General features: G+C 38.1%; 2 protein-coding genes across 7 annotated transcripts in view; one reads left to right on the top strand and one right to left on the bottom strand.

The window, feature by feature from the left end:
* Nucleotides 1–24,909, bottom strand: part of TMCC1 (transmembrane and coiled-coil domain family 1) — a 258,804-nt gene that overhangs the window by 45,841 nt on the left and 188,054 nt on the right. The window lies entirely within an intron of this gene.
* LOC116636817 (60S ribosomal protein L27a-like) lies at nucleotides 20,098–20,626 on the top strand. The gene has a single exon (XM_032411986.1). The coding sequence runs from the start codon at nucleotides 20,119–20,121 to the stop codon at nucleotides 20,563–20,565; it is 447 nt and encodes a 148-aa protein (XP_032267877.1). The 5' UTR covers nucleotides 20,098–20,118; the 3' UTR covers nucleotides 20,566–20,626.

Consider the following 24,909-nt stretch of genomic DNA (forward strand, 5'->3'; position numbering starts at 1 on the left):
CCACCCAGGCGCCCCTACTTTTCTTTTTTTGAAAGGAAAATAATATATGGTGTTTTTAAACAAATATTTTCAAAACAGCAGGCTCATGAGGACCAAGTTGATTCTAGTTCCTAACCTTCAATGTTAAAAAAACAAAACAAAACAACAGAAAAAAAACTCAGAAATTTTATTTATTCATTTATTTATTTTAAAGATTTTATTTATTTGACAGCGAGAGATACAGCGAGAGAGGGAACGCAAGCAGGGGGAGTGGGAGAGGGAGAAGCAGGCTTCCTGCTGAGCAGGGAGCCTGATGTGGGGCTCGATCCCAGGACCCTGGGATCATGACCTGAGCCGAAGCCAGACGCTTAACGATTGAGCCACCCAGATGCCCCAAAACTCAGAAATTTTAAAATATAAAGTAAAAGCATATTCTCTGTCTGGAAAACTACCACCTGGAGGCAATATATAGATAATGCTGTATTGTTTTGGAAAATGCTTTTCACCACAGTGAAGAGCTGTTTTCTTGCTATACTCCATGAATGTCAGAGCTACATAAGCCATCTCTTGAAAATCCTTACTTGATCTATTTTATACTTTCCAAATCCCAGGTGAACAACAGACCATACTGAAGTTCTAAGGAATAAAAAATAAGCACACTTTCCACATTCTCAGAAAATATGAAAATTGCTAAAAAAATGAAGAAAAATGGCATTCAATGGGTTATTTCAAGTCCATATAAGGAGAACAAGAATTTATCTCAATTTATTCTTTGCAAAATATTACTAGCCACAGATGGCGGGGGTGGGGTAGGCTGGGCTGGGGGAGTAGGTGGGAGGTAAATATGAAGCTATTACATTTTAAAGTAACCTTGTTCATTATTCTTTGCTATTTAATTTTCCACTAAACTGCACAGAGCCCCAGTGGTTCCAAATATTAAGAATAGCCACATGACTCTAAATAAAGAGATATAACCAAGAAAGAGCAAGAAGCAAGATGAAGACAAGATACTACAGATACTAACTACTTCTGAAAACATAACTCTTGCCAAACTTCTTAAAATTTGTTATCAAAAACCAGTCAAATGGCCAATTTCTCATTCCTTTACCCTTTACCCTTTCTCTTAAGAAACCATTACGTTATAGTATTCTGGGGTTGGAAGGTTGCTGGTCTGCAGAGGAGACGGAATTGAGTCCTTGCATTGCCATCCATCAGTTGTGGACTTGTGTGATTTATGGAGCTTAAAATGAATCAAGGCTTAGTACCTATGAAACAGGACTGGCACTTGCAGGGCTGAGGGCTGGAGATGAAAAACTAGAGAAAACATAAATAGGATAGTTGAAGAAAACAGATGAACTGTCAAAGGAGAATGAAAAAACAGTAAGTATAATATTTAGCTATTAAGACCAGAAGAGAGCATATACTTGATAAATATTGTTAAATGAAGGAATAAATAAGTAAATCTTTGAAATGAGTTGAAATTTAGGACAAAAGACAGAAAAATTTTACTCTGTTGCAGATTAGATGATCTCAGGGTTAATATTAATTTGCCTTCCATTTCTTCCTGAGATACTATGTTTTCTGTTTTCTGTTTCAATAGTTTTAAGCTGAGTGGTCACAAGCTTGAAAAAGAGAGGTAAGAGGCCAGAGGTAAGAACACTGAAGCATGGCAAGGATTGGAGTAAAGTGGTGGCAGAGGAAATGCAAAAGAAAAGCCCTAGTGATTCTTCTGAAGAAAGAACCAACAGATCTGCTGACTATATACTGGAGATTAAAGAAAAGAATGAATCAAAGATGAGGCCCAAGTTTCTAGCCTAAGAGAATTTCCAACAGGGAAATTAAAAGAATATGGGGAAAGAAAATTATGAATCAAATTCAGATATTTTGATTTATAATAAGGAAAAAAACAGTCACTTAGAAATAGCTGGAAAGTAAAACTGAAAAAAAATTTTTTTTTAAGATTTTATTTATTTATTTGACAGAGAGAGAGAGACAGCGAGAAAGGGAACACAAGCAGGGGGAGTGGGAGAGGGAGAAGCAGGCTTCCCGCGGAGCAGGGAGCCCAATGCGGGGCTCGATCCCAGGACCTGGAATCATGACCTGAGCCGAAGGCAGACGCTTAACGACTGAGCCACGCAGGCACCCCTAAAGCTGAAATTTTGATCCAAAAAAAATTTGTATCTCCTAGATATGTTTCTGTAACTAGAGTCATTATTTAATAGATGCCAAATATGAAACCAAATATTCATATGCTCTTCAGTTCAAATGTATTTACATTAAATGTGAACAGCACATATAAGTGAACAAGTCAAAGCAACTAACTTTTCTGAATTCCAAATTCATATCAGGCTTAGAGTAATTAAAATGGCTGAATGAGAATCTGCACTGTTCCTGAAAAATAGCACAAGCACAGGTTCACTGTCAAAGCTGAAGCTAGGATATAACTCACTCCTAAACTGGATCAATGTATACACAATAGATGTATACACAACAGTAGTAATGATTCTGACCATAAAGGAGAAAAGAAGGTAAGGAAGATAACATGACACCTTCTCCTGGGATCAATAAGTATGTTCTAATATAGAAAGTTGAAGAATTAATGTCCCTTTGAATTCTAATTTACATACCAGTGTTTTCTCAAAAGAAATTCCTAGCTATAAAAGAGGGAATGGCACCAAATGAGTGCTGTGCAAAGGGCATAAGTGTACTAAGGGCACATTACTACCCCAAATGTCTGTACAGCTGGGGTCCTCAATTTCTTTTTTTTTTTTTTTTAAAGATTTTATTTATTTGACAGAGAGAGCCACAGCGAGAGAGGGAACACAAGCAGGGGGAGCAGGAGAGGAAGAAGCAGGCTTCCCGCAGAGCGGGAAGCCCGATGTGGGGCTCAATCCCAGGACCCTGGGATCATGACCTGAGCCGAAGGCAGACGCTTAATGACTGAGCCACCCAGGCGCCCCGGGTCCTCAATTTCTAAACGAGGAAGAAAAAGGAGGAGAAGAGGGAAGAATAGAAGGAAATATGCCTGGAGACTGTTCTCCCAACCAAGGTTACTCCTGGCATTTTGGCCATTAAGGCCTCCATGGGCTCTATGCACTAAATGCCAGCATCACTCCCCTCCCCAAGTCTTTTTGACAACCAAAATACTCTCATATTTCCAAAAGCTGGAAGGGGTGTTTGCGGGGGGTGGGGGGAGGGAGAACTGAGAGGTTCCTGGACATCTGAAATCTGACTAAATTTTATAATTCAAGAGTTTTCACAAAAGATGATTCATTCTTTAAATATCTGTAAGCCTTCAATCTTGATTTTACTTGTCAGAATCCAACAAAGATGCCATCATGTTCACTGGCCTGATTTCCTCAGACTCAACCTATTTGAAATACTTAACAAACAAAAAAAAATCTAATATAAGGGTGCTTGGGTGGCTCAGTCAGTTAAGTGTCCAACTCTTGATTTCAGCACAAGTCATGGTCTCAGGGTCATGAGATCGAGCGAGACCTGCATTGGGCTCCATGCAGGCATGGAGCCTGCCTAAGATTCTCTCTCTTCCCCTCTCCCTCTGTGCACCCCCTCACTCATGCTCTCTCAAAAACAACAAACAACAACAACACCAAAAAACAAAACACTAATATAACAATAAAATTACTTATTCCAAAGAAGAGAGTGGAAACCCTGTTCTGAGGTTTCTGTATTCCATTAGAGAACACAGACTTGTATAGTATTTGAATGGGTAAATTAACATAGCAGACCATTAAACTCTCAATAGTAAAATAAGGACCTATGGACACAGGTCAACAATCTGTGGTCCTAATGAAACTACTTATAAAATAAGGCTTCCTAAAAATTATATAAGACCAATTCATTTATGATTATTTAAAAAAAAAATAAGGGATGATTGCATATGGAAGCCCCAACATTCACTTCTGGTTCTCCAGAGCAAGACAGACAGTGTAGCTCAATAAACGTCTGCTGACTAGATCAGTAAAAAATAAAACCATATATCATATCACCTCAAATACATGCTTATATTATTTAAGTACAGCCAGTTGTGGCTGATTTCTGAATTGGTCTTCCATTTTTTGTATTCAATGTTTTACAGAACCACTTTTGATTACTAGGCAGTATTTGTTTACAAATTAATTTTAATTCTCTAAGGATTGAGTTCGTTTCTGAGATTCTACAACCATGTAAAAAATAATTACCGAAAAAAAAGTTCACAGAATTCCAAATTAGAGTTGTAAGAAACCTTAAAACATAGTCTACCCCATGATTAAGTGAATTTATTAAAAATGTCTGAGGGACAAATTTCTCATATAAGACTAAGAAGCAATAAATATGGAAGACCTCTGTTTTTAAGCCATTATTTAGAAAATCAGTATGGAACTGTTTCTAGTTTGTTCCTGACTTCGGCAGCCACTCAGGAAAAAAATTACTTTTATCTCCTTATGATCTGATAAAAATATGTAAAACATTTGAAGTTAAAATTGAGAAAACTGCTAAGGCTTTTAAAGGTATTACAGAATTTGCAGACTGCTAATCTAGGGAGTTGGAAAGGAAAAGTCCTAATTACAATTCCTAATAGCCTAGTGCTTGTCTTCATAACCTTAAGGGGAAAACTTTAGTAAGACAAATCTGTCCATGATCAATTGAAACAATGTACTTTTAGTGTCTCTTTGTAAACAAAATTGAGATGGGGATATTGTTAGGCATTTCGTTTATTCTTCTCAACTACTAGGAACTCTGCTCTCAGGGTGTTTATGTTTTAATCATATTAACAACAATGTTTCTGATACAATATCCTAAGGTAAGGTACTAAGGTAGTATTAATAATGCTTCGTTTCTAGAATTTTAATTTCAAAGAATGACTAAGACATCCTAATTCTTAAATGTATTGCAATGTAACAGGAGCTCTGTCTGATTTAGGTTAATTACGATCCCACCACGCAGACTCTTTTTGGTGCAGTATCTAAATCACTTTGTTAAGCGTTAAGAGATCTGCTAGAGAACCTAGTTATAGCATTTAATTTAGTTCCTGTTTGCTTTCTCTTCAACTGAAAATGGTGTTAAGAACAGCTGTCCTTTCCGTAAATTACATAAATGTGGTACAGCTGAATCACATAATGTGATGACTTCTGTTTTTCATTTGAGAATACCAATGGATTCCAATTCTATGGCTGAAATTTTTAATTATTCTTTTCAGCTGCTTGACATCTTCAACTCTGATTAACCATATCAATCTCTTTCGCCAAGGATTTAATGAAGAGGTTGATCAGGACAGAAGTATCCTGCAGCAAACCATCAGAGACCTTGTTCCAGGGTGATAGTTTTCTGAGTTAGTACTATTTTCATACCTTCATTCATTTACTCAGTTATGAATAATCAGTCATAATTTCCCCCCAAAGATATAATGAAAAACTGTTAAAGGCACGGCTGAAATCTAGATATGCTATGTTTTCAGAGTACCTCTCATCTACTAGTATAGTAATCCTATTAAAAAAGGAAATGAATTTACTTGGGGATAACTTAAATTTAGAAAATCTGTTTAATACCCTAGTAATTAGGGCTTCTTTTATAAAGTACTTATTTATGTATTCCTAACCACTAGTCTTTAACAGTAACAATTTAGAGCTAAGTAGACTGAAAATTTGTCTGTTTTTCTTTTTTCTTTTTTTTTTTTTTTAAAGATTTTATTTATTTATTTGAGAGAGAGAATGAGACAGAGAGAGCATGAGAGGGTCAGAGGGAGAAGCAGACTCCCCGCCGAGCAGGGAGCCCGATGTGGGACTCGATCCCGGGACTCCAGGATCATGACCTGAGCCGAAGGCAGTCGCTTAACCAACTGAGCCACCCAGGCACCCTGTCTGTTTTTCAAAGAATTAACAGCACCTAGAAAATACCTTCCTACACCTAATTTTAACATTAGTAAAAAACTGAACTTAAGCATTACAGTTTTACCTTAAGACTCTTAATGGTTTAGAAATTTTAGATCAAGTAAATGTTAAAAGTACACATATATATCCATTTCACTATACATTTTTACACTAATTTCAAATTCCAATTTATCCAATTTATTAATTGGCAGATCACAGATATTAATCTCAAATAAAGATACATTGCTTTCCCTTAAGGAAGATTTTGTTTCTACAAAACAATATGCAAATGAAAGATTTACATATAGGATAATATTTATTACATTTAATAATATTATATCGGACTTAAAAATGGTTAAAGAAATTATAAAATGAATGCTTTTCAAAGCAAATAATCACCCTACCCAAAGTAATAAGACTTTGTCTAAATCCAGATTTTCCTATACACTATTAGTTCCAGTTTAAGTAAGGTAAAATCCCTCACTTACTGTCTATAAACAGTTTGTAATGAAAGAATAATAATCATGGGGTGCCTGGGTGGCTCAGTCAGTTAAGTCCGACTCTTGATTTCACCTCAGGTCATGATCTCAGGGTTGTGAGATCGAGCCCTGCATAGGGCTCCACGCTGTGCGTGGAGCCTGCTTAAGATTCTCTCCCCATCTCCGCCTCCTTCTGCCCCTCCCTCCACAAGAAGGAAGGGAGAGAGGGAGGGAGGGAGGTGGATAATCAGTTAAGAAATTGCTTTTTAGGGGAGCCTGGCTGGCTCGGTCAGTAGAGCATGTGACTCCTGATCTCAGGGTTAGGAGTTTGAGCCCCATGTTGGGTGTAGAAATTACTTAAAAAACAAAAACAAAAACACAACAACAACTGTTTTTTAAATCTAATAACTGTCTAGAAACAGAATATATGCAAAGTTTGAGACATGAGTTTATATTTTTGAGAGTCATAGGAAAATGTATATTTTGCTTTTAAAACCAATCTATACATGTCTGTACATGTGTATTCATGGACATGATATTCATCTGAGCCTCCTAAAATCCGAAGATCTTGAAAGGTTACCTTGTGAAACAGGTTTAATTTACAGATGAGAAATAAAAGCTCTGGCATGTTAACTAAATTCCCCAAGTTCCTACCTAGTCATGTAGGGCTGGTACTATAAACCAGGTCTCTTGAGTCTTAGTCTCTTGATAATACCATTCTAGACTTTTTAGAAACAACAATGCAATCTAGAGCCTTTGCCTCCAAGGTGAAAATGTTCATGCTGATCAGTCAAAACCACAACCACCTGGTCAGTAAGAACCAAGAATATTTCTACCTTACTCTAATCCTGCTTTCATGCTCCAAAAGAAGATATTAATTGAGTGTAGTTCTTTAAATATTGCTCATTGTTTGAGGTATGAACAGCAGCCACCTGGATGTCCTGGACTTGGCTTTACTCTTTCTCTTTATACAGCTCCAAAACTCAGAGGTAATCTGGCATATAACCGATTCAGTAGAGAATAACAGTCAAATGATGCAAGCAATTTACCACAGCTCATACAAGGGAAAACATTAGATAAACAGGCAAAAATTGGATTTTTTCATAAAGTGACCTATATTTGATAAAATATATATGATACAATGTAAGCATCAGAAATGTAAATGCAATGATGTAAAATATAAAAGTAGCTTTAGTTTAGGAAGAAGTATGTAATAAAAGTTCTCTCTTCCTTTCCACTCTCAAATTGTGTGACCTCACTGGCAGTTTGGTTCTTCAAAATGAAAACGGACCTCTTAGAAATTAAAAGAATTATCTGAAGACGTAGAGTTGTGGTAAACTTTCTCCAGACTACCCATTCCCCCATTTCATTCTCACATACTAATACATGTAGTCTTTTGTTTTCTAATTAGCAGCTTCCTATTGTTGCCAATTCTGTTCCTAATAGCTCTTTGGTGAGACTCATCTTGGAGTATTTGATCTCTCATTCTGAACATACCTCATCTCTAGTGACCGCCATTAACAGAATAAATGAAAAGCCTTTATTTCTAGGAAACTTACAATTTCTTTGAACCCACCGGATAACTGTTAAATAGGATAATATGGGATCCAGTTCCTTGGGTAAGGAAGAAGGCTGCACCATCTTTGGGGGTGAGGGGGATATCAAAGATATTTAATATTGTGGCACTTCAAGTGGGCATCAAAACAGTTTCTTCCCTGAATGACAACACTGTAACATATTTACCTATATCTTGGTAAACTTCTGTGGGTATATTAATAATGTAAATTCCATCAGTGTATCAGAGAGTGCATATGTTTTACACTTTGGTGGAGATTACCAAATTACCCTTTGAAAAGATTACAGCAATTTGCACTACTACCAACAGCATAGGCGAATGACTGTGCCAGCTCTAGGTATCAACTTTTGCATTTGATTACTCTGATAAGTGAAAATAAAATCTCATTTTAATTATCAATTGCATGCTTTTAATTAAGAATAAACTTGACCATTGTTTGATACATAATTTGACCATACATATTCCCCTTTTTGTGAGCTCTTTTGGATCCCTGTAAGAATCTTTTCCCTGAACTTGCAATCAGGACATAATTAAAATATGCCTACATTTTTAAAAAGATTTTATTTATTTATTTGTGTGTGTGTGTGTGAGAGAGAGAGAGAGAGTGTGTGTGTGTGTGTATGTGTGTGCACACAAGCAAGGGGGGAGGAAGAAAGAATCTCAAGCAGACTCTGAGCTGAGCACTGAGCCTGATGGGGGCCTTGATCTCAAGACCCTGAGATCATGACCTGAGCTGAAACCAAGAGTCAGGCGCTTTAACCAACTGCGCCACCTAGGTGCCCAAGAATGTGCCTATATTTTTAAAAAATAGACAATTGGGGCGCCTGGGTGGCTCAGTCATTAAGCGTCTGCCTTCGGCTCAGGTCATGATCCCAGGGTCCTGGGATCGAGCCCCACATCGGGCTCCCTGCTCGGCAGGAAGCTTGCTTCTCCCTCTCCCACTCCCCCTGCTTGTGCTCCCTCTCTTGCTGTGTCTCTCTCTGTCAAATAAATAAATAAAATCTTTAAAAAAAAAAAAAAAAAATAGACAATAGAGGAACCACCAGAAATAAAAAGCCAACTTGAATTGAGCTTCTACACTCTCCAGAAATGATTCTTTATAAACTTATCCTCACAGGTTTCCACTGAATATAAAATACTTTCTTCCACCCAAGTATCAATCTAAACAGTTTGTATTCTCTACTTATTCTCAGACTTCCAACAACCACTACAATTTTCATGAAGAGCAAATGAGAATTAAAAGACATATTCTAATCCTATTTCCTGGGCTTACACGTCTCAAATTTTCCTATTTTACTTATCTGAAAAATAATCTGGATTGTTCCCCAAACTATTTTAAAATCAAAGATAGGCTCCTCAATATATCTAATAGAATCAAATAGAGGACTAACAGAGGAATCCTTGTATTTCAGGTACTGAAGATGCATACGCAGTTTGCACATGTACACTCATATATCCTTCCCTCCCCCACCCCTTTTCCCCCTACATATGGGGATTAGAAGTATAAACATGAAGATGACAATTATGGCGATAGAGAAGGGTGTGTCTCTCAGGTTGTCTTTTCTGCTTGTTTGACCTCTTGAAACTACAAATGAAAAGAAAATGTTTTCTCTCCTACCTCAAACCCTGTCCCCAGTCTACCTTACAACACACACACTCCTGTCCATGCTCAAGGTAAAAACATATAAACTGAAGTCCAAGTGAGCCCTACCTTTAAAGGCCCACAGTTATTTAACTGGAATCAAATTATGGACACTCCTTATTCCCCAGCTGAAAATACTCTCCCTTCTCTATACTTGTAAATGATATAATTTTTCTACTTTGTATCACACCTTCCTATTTTTAGTTATTTTTGCAAGTTTTCATATTTTCTAATAGAGATCATGAGTCCTTACGTCAAAGTTGTGTCTTACACATTACTGAACTCCTGAGAACACCCACCACAGTACTTTATACTGAATGGCCAGTCACTGTTTCATTCTTATATTAGGTGAGTTCATATTTGTAAAGTGGTTTGAAGAGTACCGGCACATGTAAGTTTATTAAATAAAATAAATGAAGGAAATGGACCAATTTTCCCTCCCTACTGAATTTTTTCCATCAACATTTTTCCCATCTCCCACCTTAAAGAAACTTCTTTTTGACCCCATTTCCTCTACCAGTTACTGCCCACTTCTATGCTCCCTTACTGAAGTAAACTCACTAAAATGGTCTAAAACTCAGTCTCCAAATGCCTCTCTTCCCATTCTTAAACTCACTCAACTGGTTTTAATCTCATCATTCTACCAAAAAATGTTTGGGAAGATGACCAATCATCCCTACATTACTATATCCAAAGATGAGTTCTTAGTCCTTACCTTACTTGACCTATCAGCATCATGTGACAGAGCTACTGTTTCTCTCCTCCTATGAAGAATTTCTATACTTGGCTTCCAATACACCATACTCTTGATTTTCCTCATTCATCATGGGCCACTATTCCTCCTCCTCTTCTCAAACCGAATTATTCAGGGCTCAGTTCTTTTTCCTCTTCTCTCCCTTATTTACATTCATTCCCTCTCTTGGTAACTTCATCTAGTCTCTTGATTTTAAATACCATTTAACTGTAATACCTCCTTCAATTATATTTTCAGCCCAGACCTCCTAAATTCCAGACTCATATAGTCAATTATTCTCACTTAGACATCTAACAGACATCTCAGACTGAACTCTTGCTCTTGCCCACAAAACCTGCCCCATCAGCAGACTTTATATCTCATTAATGACAAATCCATTCTTCCAGCTGTTCAAGCTAAAATCCTTGTAGTCATCAATTTCTCTCTTTCGTACCTTACATTCAATCCACCAGAAAATCCTGTTGGCTGTACATTCAAAATACATCCAAAATCTAACCACTTTTTATCTTCACTTCTGCTACTTTAGTCTGAGCCATGGTCATATCTTGTCTGGGTTACTAGAATGGCCTCCTTACTTGGTCTCCCTTGCCACCATATAATCTATTCTCAGTACTAAACCAGAATGATCCTTTTTTTGGTCAAGATTTTATTTGACAGAGAGAGAGACAGCGAGAGAGGGAACACAAGCAGGGGGAGTGGGAGAGGGAGAAGCAGGCTTCCCGCTGAGCAGGGAGCCCGATGCAGGGCTCGATCCCAGGACCCTGGGATCATGACCTGAGCCAAAGGCAGACACTTAACGACTGGGCCACCCAGGCGCCCCCAGAATGATCCTTTAAAAATAAAAGTCAAATCATGTCACTCCTCTGCTTAAAATTCTTCAATGTATTCCCTTTACATTCAAAGAGAAAGTCAGTCCTTAAAAATGGCTTCAGGGGCATTTCTGATCTGGCCCTCTGTGTGGGAGATTAATAGCCACAAATTCACCCAATCAATTATGCCTTTCTCTTTACAATTTTACTTTATCATTCCTTCCATCAAAAAGTGGAATCTATTTCTCCATCCTGTGAAACTGGGTTTGGTCATGGACTTGGCTTTAGCCAAATGAAACATCAAATGTGACACAGAAGAGACTTGAAATGTGTTTGCATATCAAGGCTTACTCTCTCTTGCGGCACTGAGATCTCCAGTAGGCTTTACATCTCAGTTAATGACAACTCCATCCTTAGAGCTGTGCAGGCTAAAACTCTTGTACATGGAGACAGGCTCAACTAACAGCCAGAACCAACTATCAGACATGCAAGGGAGCCCATCTTAGACCATCCAGCTCCACCTAAGCCATCCAGCAATGATAGTGACCTCCAGGCAAGACCAGCATAAAAACCAACCATTGTTTAATCCCAGCCCAAATAGCTGACTCACAGAACTGTGAGCAAATAAAATAATTGTTTTAAGTCGCTCAATTTTGGAGTGGTTTGTTTTACAGTAATAGACAACTGAGAAACTCTATTACATCTTTGATACCCCAATTCCTACCACTCTGCCCTCCTTTCTTGCTCTAGTCATACCAACCTCTCTTCTATTCTACAATCAGGAACACTCCTGCTTTTTTTCTGGCTGTACCCTCTACTGGGAATGCTCATTTCTCAGACAGTTGTATGGCTAACCCGCTTATTTCTTTTAAGCCCTTTTTCAAATGTCTCTTTTTTAATGAGGCTTACACTTACTATCTTTTTTTAAAAAGCAGTCTACCCCCAGCACTTCCAATCTCACTTACCCACCTTTATTGTTTTTATAGCCATCCTCCTTCTCTAACACATTTCATAGTTTACTTATTAGGTTTATTACGTGTTGTCATCTTCCCCAATTAGAATATAAGGTTCAGATGTGAGAGGAGTTTCATTTTATCTTTTAAAAGTTCACTGTTTGATATAGTGTTTACAAGGTAAAGCATCTATATATGACCAAGTGATTACACATGTATGTTCTGAACTGCGACTGTAAATTCTGGGCATTTGTATAGAAAACTCAAGCAATGTCAACACTGGTAAGGAATTGTCTGGAATGTCTGCATTACATATGACTTAAACATATAGATGTGTGGTATTGCAGGACTATTAAGAAAGGAAAAAGGGAATTATTCGTCTTTAGAACTCATCAACATCTGGAGATATTTTAATCTCATTTAAAAAATAGATTTAAGTTCAACATTGTCTGGCTTTCTAAAATTCTCCATTTTATTACCTTGAGTAAGATACATTTTCCCCTCAAATCTTCCTTCAAAATATTCATTCTATAGTTTAGAATGAACTCTTAACAAAGCATGTTGCAATCTCATGTAAGGAGGACATATATGAACCCCAATCTATAGCAGTTTGATGTATCCAGATAGTAATAATAAGAATTACAGGGCGCCTGGGTGGCTCAGTCGTTAAGCGTCTGCCTTCGGCTCAGGTCATGATCCCAGGGTCCTGGGATCGAGTCCCGCATCGGGCTCTCTGCTCCTTGGGAGCCTGCTTCTCCCTCTGCCTCTCTCTCTCTCTCTCTCTATCTCTCATGAATAAATAAATAAAATCTTTAAAAAAAAAAAAAGAATTACAGATGTGGACCAAGTACCTCATTTCTGAGTTTCTGAGATCCCAGGACCCTGGGATCATGACCTGAGCCGAAGGCAGACGCTTAACACCTGAGCCACCCAGGCGCCCCCATTTCTGAGTATTTTAATCATTGTTTCAATGAGAGTATTTTAGTTCACCAGAGTCAATGAACAGTTTGTTAAGTGAGAGGGAGACATGGGTAGGGAAGCAAGAAAAGTTTCATCTACAATCATTTACTCAGGTACTCAGTATATTTTTAAGCAAATTTTCTCCACTCATGAATTAATACAATCATGGAGAAAATCAATTAAAATGTTTAAATTACATTTTATGTTCCCCTCTTCCATTTCGACTGTCAATAAGGGGGGGAAAGGAGTTAATTTCTGTTTTACTATCAGTCTCCACCTCCTATCCTTTTAGGGCTCTCCCATGAATTCTTTCTTTCAGACCAACCCATTCAACCTGAGCTAGCATTCGTAATAAAACATAGGTAAGTAAACTGACCTTTTCTAACCCCAGAACAAACAGAGATGTGCCAAGGTTTTAAAATCCAAGATACAGAACAAACAGAAAAAAAGGGTACAGAGCAGAGCCATAAATCTCTTAACGAAGTCAGTACTTAAATTAATAACCATAAGTCATAAGAGAGTAATTTAATATCAAACTTCAGAGTAAAAAATCTGGACCTTAAATCCAATGGCTCAAGGGCAAACAGTATTAATGTAGATTAGAATCAGGTAAAACTGAAAAATCTGTTTTGCTTTAGCATTATCTCTTACGAAATATCTATGTATCATTTATAGAACCAATTCAAAAAATCATGGTAAAATCAAGCTATGGGCCAAATTTTCTACTCAAGATTACAGATCAAATGTGAAAATGGTGGTTGTGTTGCATAAAGCTGGATCATCTTCCTATCCAGTTGTATCCCAGAGACCTGTTCTTCTGATCTGGAGACATAAACTTTACCACTGAGATATGTGCACACTGCTTTACAATTCAGAAAACTGCCAAGTCTTTGGGAAAAATACAGTGAAAACAAGTAGCTGAGTGGTAAGAACCTTTGTGTTTTTGTTTTTTTTTTAAAGATTTTATTTATTTACTTGACAGAGAGAGACACAGCGAGAGAGGGAACACAAGCAGGGGGAGTGGGAGAGGGAGAAGCAGGCTTCCCGTGGAGCAGGGAGCTGGACGCAGGCTCGATCCCGGGATCGTGACCTGAGCCAAAGGCAGACGCTTAAACATCTGAGCCACCCAGGCGCCCCAAGAACCTTTGTTTTTAATGTGAGAAATATTTCAAATGGCTCTAATCCAAATTCTTATTTGTTATGCATGCCTAGCATCTTTCAAATTTAACCCAAGCTTTTCCTAAGCTGCCAAAAGCAAACTAAACTCTTTTGTTCATTGAAGGAAACACTTATTTTCTGGTAACTTTTTTGCCTGAGAGAGTGAGGATGACATTTACTCTGCACTGAAGCTTAGCCCATCACACCGGAGTCGGAACACTCCAGTATGATCTGAGCATGCCCACACAGTCAAAGAGTGCTCTGTACATTCTGCCCAAATAGCTATGGGCAAAATGAACAACTAGGAAACACATAACATGCTTCTTGATTATTGCAACCTCACACAAGTCAGTCCAAAAATAGCAAATGCCTGTGGCTGAGATCTACTGCTGAAAAATGCTGAGTTTCAGCAGCTCAAAGAATTTCCTGGGTCTATCTTTTTAACCGGCCCCCACTTAAAGCTGTAGAATTATAGGATTAAGGAAGAGATTAAAAAAAAAAAGACAGATACACACACAGATACAACATACGGTTTCCGAGGAAAGTGAGGGTTCCATGCTTGTAAGGGAGAAAGAGGAGGAATATGCCGAATAACCCTCAGGTTTCTCCCAGATTTGAACATGCTGTACTGTGGCATGAGGTCAGCAGAGACTGACTCCAGCCCTGTGAGGCTGAATTCTACCCTGACAAAGCAGTATCACTGTAATATGAAGCAAAAGGATCCAGGGCATGTTGGCAGCTGTACAGAGTGGCTGTTCTAGAAAGTAATGGCAATTCCAAAACAAGAGATCTATGCTGTCACATGAGATAATCTTCAGCCCAGTTAAGCAATAAGCACCAAAAATACCTGAAGCCTAAACACAGGCAGCTCAAAATATTAAAAGGTAGGAAAGAACTTTTCTCCTTGAAACTGGAGGAGATAAACAGGAAGTGGGAAATTTGAAAAGCTATTGGTTAATTTGATTTGTATCACTAATAATATATTGATTTTGATCTGAGCTGAGGCACAGTTTCTGGACACTGTGACCTAGGTGAGAAGCCCCAAACCTTCTCTGTAATTTTACAACAGAGCAGGGAAAACATCCTGAAAATATATTTTTGGTAATGGATATATGCCAGAACTGAAGATCAGGTAAATAACCTTGGGGCGCCTGGGTGGCTCAGTCGTTAAGCATCTGCCTTCGGCTCAGGTCATGATCCCAGGGTCCTAGGATCGAGCCCCGCATAGAGCCCCCCATCAGGCTCCCTGTTCCCTGGTCGGCGGGAGGCCTGCTTCTCCCTCTCCCATGCCCCCTGCTTGTGTTCCCTCTGTCGCTCTGTCAAATAAATAAATAAAATTAAAAAAAAAAAAAAAAAAAGGTAAATAACCTCATTTCTCACACATACCCAGAAGGCAAAAGTTGCTACAGACCTAATGCACATTACTGTTTCTTTTTAGGTCACCAAAAATCTATACAATTGGTTAGAATGGTTAGAAATTCTTCCCTGAAATAAGGGGAACACTAAAAAAGTCTTATTCAGGAAAAGGATCCAGAACATGGTATTTCTGTCAAGAGAAAATATGAGGAAATGCACATATAATCCTTTAAATTTTGTGGTCTCCCTTACATTATGAAAGTTCTACTCCAGACCAGAAGTGACCCAATTGTTTAATAAATAAAATTTAGCCAGGAAACGGCAGTAAACACAGGACACAGAGACAAAACAGAACAGTATGAAAGCACCACCACAAGGTAAATTAAGTTTTTCAACAGTTCAGTATTAGCATAGAGTAAAGGAAGTTAGAATTTAATTTTTTTAAAGTAGGCTCCATGCCCAACGTGGGGCTTGAACTCACAATCCTGAGATCAAGAGTCACGTGCTCTATTGACTGACCCAGCCAGGTACCCCATGAAGTTTAAAATTTTAAATAAGTTGAAAATTTACCCTATGTCATACTACCACTTAAAAAAAAAAAGTCTTTCGGGGCACCTGGTGGCTCAGTCGTTAAGCGTCTGGCTTCGGCTCGGATCATGATCCCAGGGCCCTGGGATCGAGCCCTGCATCGGGCTCCCTGCTCCGCGGGAAGCCTGATTCTCCCTCACCCACTCCCCCCTACTTGTGTTCCCTCTCTCGCTGTGTCTCTGTCAAATAAATAAATAAAATCTTAAAAAAAAAAAAAAAAGTCTTTCAAAGCTGTTACTTACATGAAAAAGTCCAAACACCCAGGTATGTCACGTAATGATCTTGATGATCAGGTCTCCGCCTGCTTTTCCCATTCTCTCTCCTCTGTGTTCCATTCATTGAACTACCCATTACGGCCATTTTACAGGAATAGAAATGCAAAAGTAGGAAGGTTAACAACCTGCTCAGAGTTAAATGGCTGGGATTTAAACCACACTGTACAATTCTCACTCCACACTCTTACCTACTACGTAGTTATGACTACAATAAGAATTCCATCTTTAAGGAATCAGTAGCGATAGAACATGAGCACCCACAATGACATGTTCAGAAAATGAGAGAAAAGTGAGTCACTATAGGTTGGAGAAAAGCTTCAAAGAAAGAGGTAGAACTTAAGCTGAGCTGTTCATTCAAATATTTGAGGCACTGTTCTGGAGAAGCATCAAAGAACAAATATATTCTGCCTACATGCTAGCTGAGGAAGAGAGCCAATAAACAAACAAATATATATCCAATGGTGATGAGTGCTATGAGGAAAAATAAAGCAGAACAAAGAGGACAGAGGATGATGGGGCCTCTCTGATAAAATAACATCTGATCAGAGATCTGAATGAAAGCATGCAGGTATCTGGGGAAAGGTACCCCAGGGAGAGATACCAAGTTCAAAGGCCTTGAGACACGAATGGATTTGGTGTGCACAAAGAATGCCAAGGAGGATGAGTGACTAAGGGAGGGAAAACAGAAAATGAGGACAGAGAGGCTTGGTGGATGAAAGCAGGGTCGGACTGTGTGTGACACTGTAGGCTACTGTAAAGAAGTCAATGGGAGTCTTGAGCAGAGTTAGGAAAGCTTTTAGGTTTTAACAAGATCACTCTGAGTAAGGAATAGACAATGCTGGAATTAAGTGAGGGCCGGGGGACAGGAAAATGCTTAGGAGGCTATTACAATAGTCCACGCAAGACAGCTGAGGTCAAATACCTATGACATGTTATCTGACATCCACTGAGGGAGCAAAAAACAGGTATTAATACATAATGGAAGTGGGGTGGGAAGGAAGAAATAAATAAAGGAAAGGCTTTTCACTTACAAGATACACTAGTTTTAATTTTATAAGTATTAGTTCACCAATATTGGATTTAAAAAGGAGATACACATAGTTTGATTATTTACAGATTTCCAATTTCTAATCAAGGTTTTTTTGGATCTATACTTATACCCAAACACCTAACAGGTGATCTTATAATTTCTAATACAATTTTTCCATTCATTAAGAATTTTACTTAAAGATGTAATGCAACATCTTATTAAGTCTAGGAAACAAAAATATCACCAAATAGGAAAAACTATTACTGGGTAGTTTCAAAAGAGGTTGTTTTTAAATACTGGATATGTAGTTTCCCATATTAATAAATTTTGCTTTAGATCATTTTACAGGGACTTCTGAAAGAATAATTTACTTTGAACATGAAATTTTGTGTTGGTATCTAGACTGTCAAAGGAAATTTTGATTCCTGTTATAGGCTATACAGGGAACAGTGCCCAGAGAGGTCATTATTATCAATTGAAAAGGAATAACTGTATTTTATTTCTGAGTTCTGAGCTTCCTTCTTATGATCCTAACACAAGGCCAACATAAAATACGTTTGAGAGAGCAATAAGACATTTCTTTGGTGTATGGGGTTCAGTCCACTGCGAAGCAAGGAGACATGAACTAATGTTTTTCAGTTCCTTCTATGAACCATAATAGGAACAGAAGGGAGCATCTGATAAGTTATATAAACCTGTACAGACACAGCACTATATAGCTACAGACTTTAGGCCAAAAATGAATAGGCATTAGTAGGGGGACAGAAGGAATTCATCATTCATACCTCATCTATAGAGGAAATGTGTGACTAACAAAGGGATGAAACTGTTACACCCCTAAATTACTCTCTCCAAAGTCCGAAACAAAATTTTCTAAGAGGAAGGAGGGATCCTGTATTATTAAATAAGTATTACCATGTGTCAGGCCCTGTGTCTGGCATTTAGGGATGAAAAAATGAGTAAGACGAGCAAGTCTTGCTTGCTACTGACATTAGAGATCCTTTGTATTTTCTAGACTACAATATTTCTCAATACTTTGTAAAAACTCACACCCCTCTTCAATACCTTCTCATTCTATATATTTTATATACTCTCCCCAGCCTAGAATCTTAGTTTTGCTTTCTGTAATTTTTTTAAAAAGATTTTATTTATTTATTTGTCAGAGAGAGAGAGACAGAGAGAGAGCACACAAGCAGGGGGGAGAGGCAGGCAGAGGGAGAAGCAAGTTCCCCGCTGAGCAGGGAGCCGATGTGGGACTTGATCCCAGGACCCTGGGATCATGACCTGAGCCGAAGGCAGCAGCTTAACCAACTGAGCCACCCAGGTGTCCCTGCTTTCTGTAATTTATATTGTGGAAACAAGAATTATACTGACTCTTCTTTTTTCTTTTTCTTTTTTTTTCAAATCTACATCTCCATCAGAGATCCTGGTCTCTAGAGCCTCCTAGGGATGTTAAGAAGCACTATTCAGATCAAACACCTCATTTGTAGTATGAAAGCCAAGGTACTGAAAGAAGTGAAGGATGCAGTAGTGGCCAGATTAGATCTAGAATCCATCTCTTCTATTTCTCCATTTAGGTTCTTTCTACTACACCATGCTGCTGTCCTCATACCATCTTTTTCCTACTTCATGCATTCATTCCATAGTAATCTGGTTTCTTGTGTTTACCATTGCTTAAAAACAATGGAATAAGGAAACGAGCAAAAAACAAAAACACCCTCAATTTCTGCAATGTACTCATTTTGTAGGCTGTTTCTGGTTTAGTATTCCTGCATTATATCTTCAATATATAAAACCTCTGTGGAGGCTTTTTTTTAGACATATTACTTCTTTGGATGCTATCTGACTATATGTTCAAGAAGGTTCCTTTCTGAATGAAATCTTGCCATTTGCAACGACGTGGATAGAACTGGAGAGTGTTATGCTAAGCAAAATAAGTCAATCAGAGAAAGACATGTATCATATGACCTCACTGATATGAGGAATTCTTAATCTCAGGAAACAAACTGAGGGTTGCTGGAGTGGGGGGTGGGAGGGATGGGGTGGCTGGGTGATAGACATTGGGGAGGGTATGTGCTATGGTGAGCACTGTGAATTGTGCAAGACTGTTGAATCACAGATCTGTACCTCTGAAACAAATAATACATTATATGTTAAAAAAAAGAAGAAGAAGAAGAAGAAGATAGCAGGAGGGGAAGAATGAAGGGGGGGGAATCGGAGGGGGAGATGAACCATGAGAGACAATGGACTCTGAAAAACAAACTGAGGGTTCTAGAGGGGAGGGGGGTGGGAGGATGGGTTAGCCTAGTGATGGGTATTAAAGAGGGCACATTCTGCATGGAGCACTGGGTGTTATACACAAATAATGAACCATGGAACACTACATCAAAAACTAATGATGTAATGTATGGTGATTAACATAACATAATAATAATAATAAAAAAAGAAGGTTCCTTTCTATCCCCAAAATTAATCCCAAGGTTGTCTGCAGTGCTGTGAGCTCTTTTGTGTTTTTAAAATTGAGATATAATCAATACATATAACATTGTATTAGTTTTAGGTGTATAACACAAATGATCTGATACATGTGTATATTGCAAAATGATTATCACAGTAAGTTTAGTTAACATCCATAACCATGTATGGTTACAAAAATTTTTCCTTTTGCTTTTCCATCTGGGCTGCCGACATGCCATCCAGACTGAGGAAGACCCGGAAACTTCGGGGTCACGTGAGCCACGGCCACGGCCGCATCGGCAAGCACCGGAAGCACCCAGGAGGCCGGGGTAATGCTGGTGGCATGCATCACCACAGGACCAACTTTGACAAGTATCACCCAGGTTACTTTGGAAAAGCTGGTATGAGACATTACCACTTAAAGAGGAACCAGAGCTTCTGCCCAACTGTCAACCTTGATAAACTGTGGATCTTGGTCAGTGAGCAGACACGGGTAAATGCCGCCAAAACCAAGACTGGAGCTGCTCCTATCACTGATGTGGTGCGATCGGGCTACTACAAAGTTTTGGGAAAGGGAAAACTCCCAAAACAGCCTGTCATCGTGAAGGCCAAATTCTTCAGTAGAAGAGCAGAGGAGAAGATTAAGGGTGTCGGGGGTGCCTGCGTTCTAGTAGCTTGAAGCCACGTTTGGGGGGAGTTCATTAAATGCTAACAGGTGCTTTTCAAAAAAAAAAAAAAAATTTTTTTTTTCCTTTTGATGAGAACTTTTAAGATCCACTCGCATCATGTTTCATGTAAGTGCTTTTGGAACCCCATTCCCTATACTGAGAATTAATGATAGAGTTATGAGGGAAAGTAATCGGGTACACAAAGAACAAACTCAAATCTCTGTCAAGATGTGGGTCTACAGGGCACCTGGGTGGCTTAGTCGGTTAAGCGGCAGCCTTCAGCTCAGGTCATGATCTTGGGGTCCTGGGATGGAGCCCCATATTAGGCTCCCTGCTCAGCAGGGAGTCTGCTTCTCCCTCTGCCTCTGCCGTTCCCCCCAGCTCATGCTCTCTCTCTCTCTCTCTCTCTCTCAAATAAATAAATAAATAAATAAAATCTTAAAAAAAAAAAGATGTGGGTCTATAATCATCGACACTTACAGGAAAACATCACATTTTCAACATGTTCCAAACAATCACAGTTTACATTTTTTTTTTTAAATAACAGGCAATCTTCTTCAATTACTCCCTCTTAGATACTGGAGTCTCTTAATGTTTTTGTTGAAGGAATATGGATAATCTGGAAGGAAAGCTGTTTTAAGAAAAAAAAAAATAAAACAAAAAGCACTCACCATCTGTGAAAGATATTAATTTGGAGGCCCCTAAGGAGCCAGCACTCCTCGTATTCATGCCCTGTACTTTCCCACACTGACTCTGGGTTTGGTCACAGGACTAACTACAGCAAATGGGGCTTTAGCAAGCATGATGCAGAGACCAGATAAGTGCTTGGAAATTGGAGATTGTTCTTTTGAACACTCCATGGAACCCACTGGCCATGCTGCAAAAAAGCCCAACCAGCCATGCAGAGAGTACTAAGAGTGGAAGAACCAATGTTGTTGGCCAAGAGTCATAGCTAAATTCTGAGTCAATGGCTAATACATATTGCTAGCCATGTGAGTGAGGCCATTTGGACCTTCTGGGCATCCCAATATCCCAGCCAACACAAAGGAAAGCAGAAGAACCACCTGATCAGTGCACAGAATCATGACATATAAATAAGTTGTCACTTTATGCCATTAAGTTTTAAAAAAATGTTTTAAATTAGCACTACAAAATTAACTTATTAGACATGTGTAGATTTTATGAATTTTTTTTTAAGATTTTATTTATTTGACAGAGAGAGAGACAGCGAGAGAGGGAACACACACAGGGGGAGTGGGAGAGGGAGAAGCAGGCTTCCTGCTGAGCAGGAAGCCTAATGCGGGGCTCAATCCCAGGAGCCTGGGATCATGACCTGAGCTGAAGGCAGACACTTAACAACTGAGCCACCCAGGCGCCCCAGTTCTATGAATTTTAAAACACGCATAGATTCACATAACTATCAGCATAATCAGGATAAAGCGCAGTTCCACTGCTCTAAAAGACTCCCTTGTGAAAAATGTTCAACATTACTAATCACTGGGGAAAGCAAATCAAACCCACAGTGAAATACCACCTCACAACAGTCAGAATGGCTAGTAATGAAAAAGACAAGGAACAAGGGCTGGTGAGGATGTGGAGAAAAGGGAACCTTCATTCAGTCAGCGGGGGAGGGGGGCAGTGTGTAAACTGGTATAACCACTGTGGAAAACAGTATTATAAATAGAATTACGGAGGTGCCTGGGTGGCTCCTTTGGATGAGCGTCTGACTCTTGATTTTGGCTCAGGTGGTGATCTCAGGGCTGTGAGATCAAGCCCTGCGTCAGGCTCTGCGCTCAGTGCAGAGTCAGCTTGTCCCTCTCCCTCTGCTCCTCTGCCCCCATCCCCCAATAAATAAATAAAAATCTTAAAAAAAAAAAAATAGAATTACCATATGATTCAGTAATTCCACTACTGGGTATTTACCCAAAGAAAACAAAAACACTAATTCAAACAGATATATGTACACCTATGTTTACTGCAGCATTACTAACAATAGCCAACATAGGGAAGCCATCCATGTGTTAATTGATCAATGAATGGATAAAGAAGATATGGTACATAAATACAGTGGAATACTTACCATAAAAAAAGAACAAAATCTTGCCATTTGCGACAAGGATGGACCTAGAGGGAATTTTGCTAAGTGAAATAAATCAAAGACAAATATCATACGATTTCACTTACATGTGGAATGTAAAAAACAAAATGAACAAATAAAAAAAAAATGAACACACTCTTAAAGAGTTCTCTCTTAGAGAACAAACTGGTGGTTGCCAGAGGGGAGGTAGTGGGGGGAAGGGTGAAACAGATTAAGGAGTACAAACTTCCAGTTATAAAATAAACAAGTCATGGAGATGAAAAGTACAGCATAGGAAATTAGTCAGTGATACTGTAATAATTGTAGAGTAACAAATGGTGACTGCACTTATCACAGTGAGCAATGAGTAAATAGTTGAATCAATATGCTGTACACCTGAAACTAATATAGTATGTCAATTATACACCATAAATAAATAAATCACTCACTCGCTTGTGTAGTCACACCTAACCCCACCACTAATGCATAATCCATTCTTTTCACCATGATTTTATCTTTTTTGAGAATGTGACATAAACAGAATCATATAACTTTTGAGATGATTTCTTTTACTTAGCACAATGTCTCTGAGACTCATGCATCCAGGATATTGTATGTATCAATGATTCATTTCTTTTTATGTTGAATAGTAGTACACTATATGGATATACCACAGTTTATCCATTCACTTGCTGAAGGACATTTGAATGGTTTCTACTTCTTGGCAATTATGAATAGAGCTGCTCTAAACAATGGTACGAAGAATTTTGTGGAAATATAAGTTTTCACTTCTATAGGTTAAAAACCTGGGAATGGATTTGTTGGGTCACATGTTAAGTGTACATTTAACTTAAAAAGAAAATCACCAAACTGTTTTCTAGAGTAGTTGTACCATTTTCCTTTCCTATAAACAATGCATTAGGGTTGTTGTCTGCATCCCTGTCAGTATCTGAAATGGTCAGTTTTCATTTGTGCCATTAGACTAGTAGTATCTCATCCTGGTTTTAATTTGCATTTCCCTAATGGTTAATAATGCTAAATATTTTTCATTTATTTATTTACCACCGTACATCCTCTTTGGTAAACAGACTATTTAAGACATTCAAATTCAATCATTTTTCAAATGGGTTGTTTCTTTCCTGGTCAGTTTTGACAGTTTTAAAAATATACTCTGATTTTTTGGCCTTTGTCAGATAAGTGATCTGCAAAATCTTCTCCCAGGCTGTAGCATGCCTTCTCATTCTCTTAATAGTGTTTTTCATCATTAAAAAAAATTTTTTTTTAAATTTTGATGAATTCCTTTTTATCATTTTTTTAATGTTATGAATTGTGCTTAAGATGTCATACCTAAAAACATTTTGCTTCATCCCAGGTCAAAGATTTTCTATGTATTCCTCTGAAGGTTTTATGTTTTACGTATAGATTTCTGAACTATTTTGTGTTAATTTTTATATCAAGTGTGAGATCTATGTAGAGGTTCATATTTTTGCATATGGATGTCAAATTGTCCAAAATCTTTTTTTTTAAACATTATCCATTTTCCATTGAATTATCTTTGCATTTTAATGAAAAATGAATTGGAGATATTTATGTGGTTCTATTTTTGGACTTCCTATTCTGTCCTAGCAATCTATATATCTATCCTTTTGCCAATATGATACCATCTTGATTACTGTAGCTTTATGATAAGTCTTGAAACTGGGTTGGATAATTCACTCAGCTTTATCCTTCTTTTCCAAAATTGGTTTGGCTATTCTAGTCCCTCTGCCTTTCCATATAAATTTGAGAATAAGCTTGTCTATAATTACAAAAAAAAATCTTGCTAAGATTTTTTACTGGAATCGTATAAATCTATAAAACTACTGGAGAGAAATGACATTTTTAGAATGCTAAGTCTTCCAATCCCTGAATATATCTCTGTATTTTTTTATATCTTTAATTTCTTTCATTAGTGTTTTACAATTTCAGCATACAGATCCTTCAATATGATTTTTATTCTTATACTTAACTATTTTTCTCTTGCTGCCTTTATAAATAGTAAATCCTTCCCCCCAATTGTTCATTGCAAGTATATAAAAGCTCAACTGTTCTGTGTGGGTTGGCACTGTTATCTTTAGATCTTGCTAAACTCATTTATTAGTTCTAGGAGTTTTTTCTGGATTTCTTGGGATTTTCTATATAGGCAGTCATGTAGCTGTGAGTAGAGGCAGTTTTATTTCTTCCTTCTCCATCTGTATGCCTTTTATTTCTTTTTCTTGCCTTATTGTATTGGCTAGCA

This window comes from Phoca vitulina, unplaced genomic scaffold, assembly GCF_004348235.1.
Source record: "Phoca vitulina isolate PV1807 unplaced genomic scaffold, GSC_HSeal_1.0 scaffold13, whole genome shotgun sequence".
NCBI lineage: Eukaryota > Metazoa > Chordata > Mammalia > Carnivora > Phocidae > Phoca > Phoca vitulina.

Excerpts from the sequence above, each read along its gene's own strand:
- LOC116636817 (XM_032411986.1), top strand. The coding sequence starts at position 20,119 with ATGCCATCCAGACTGAGGAAGACCCGGAAACTTCGGGGTCACGTGAGC.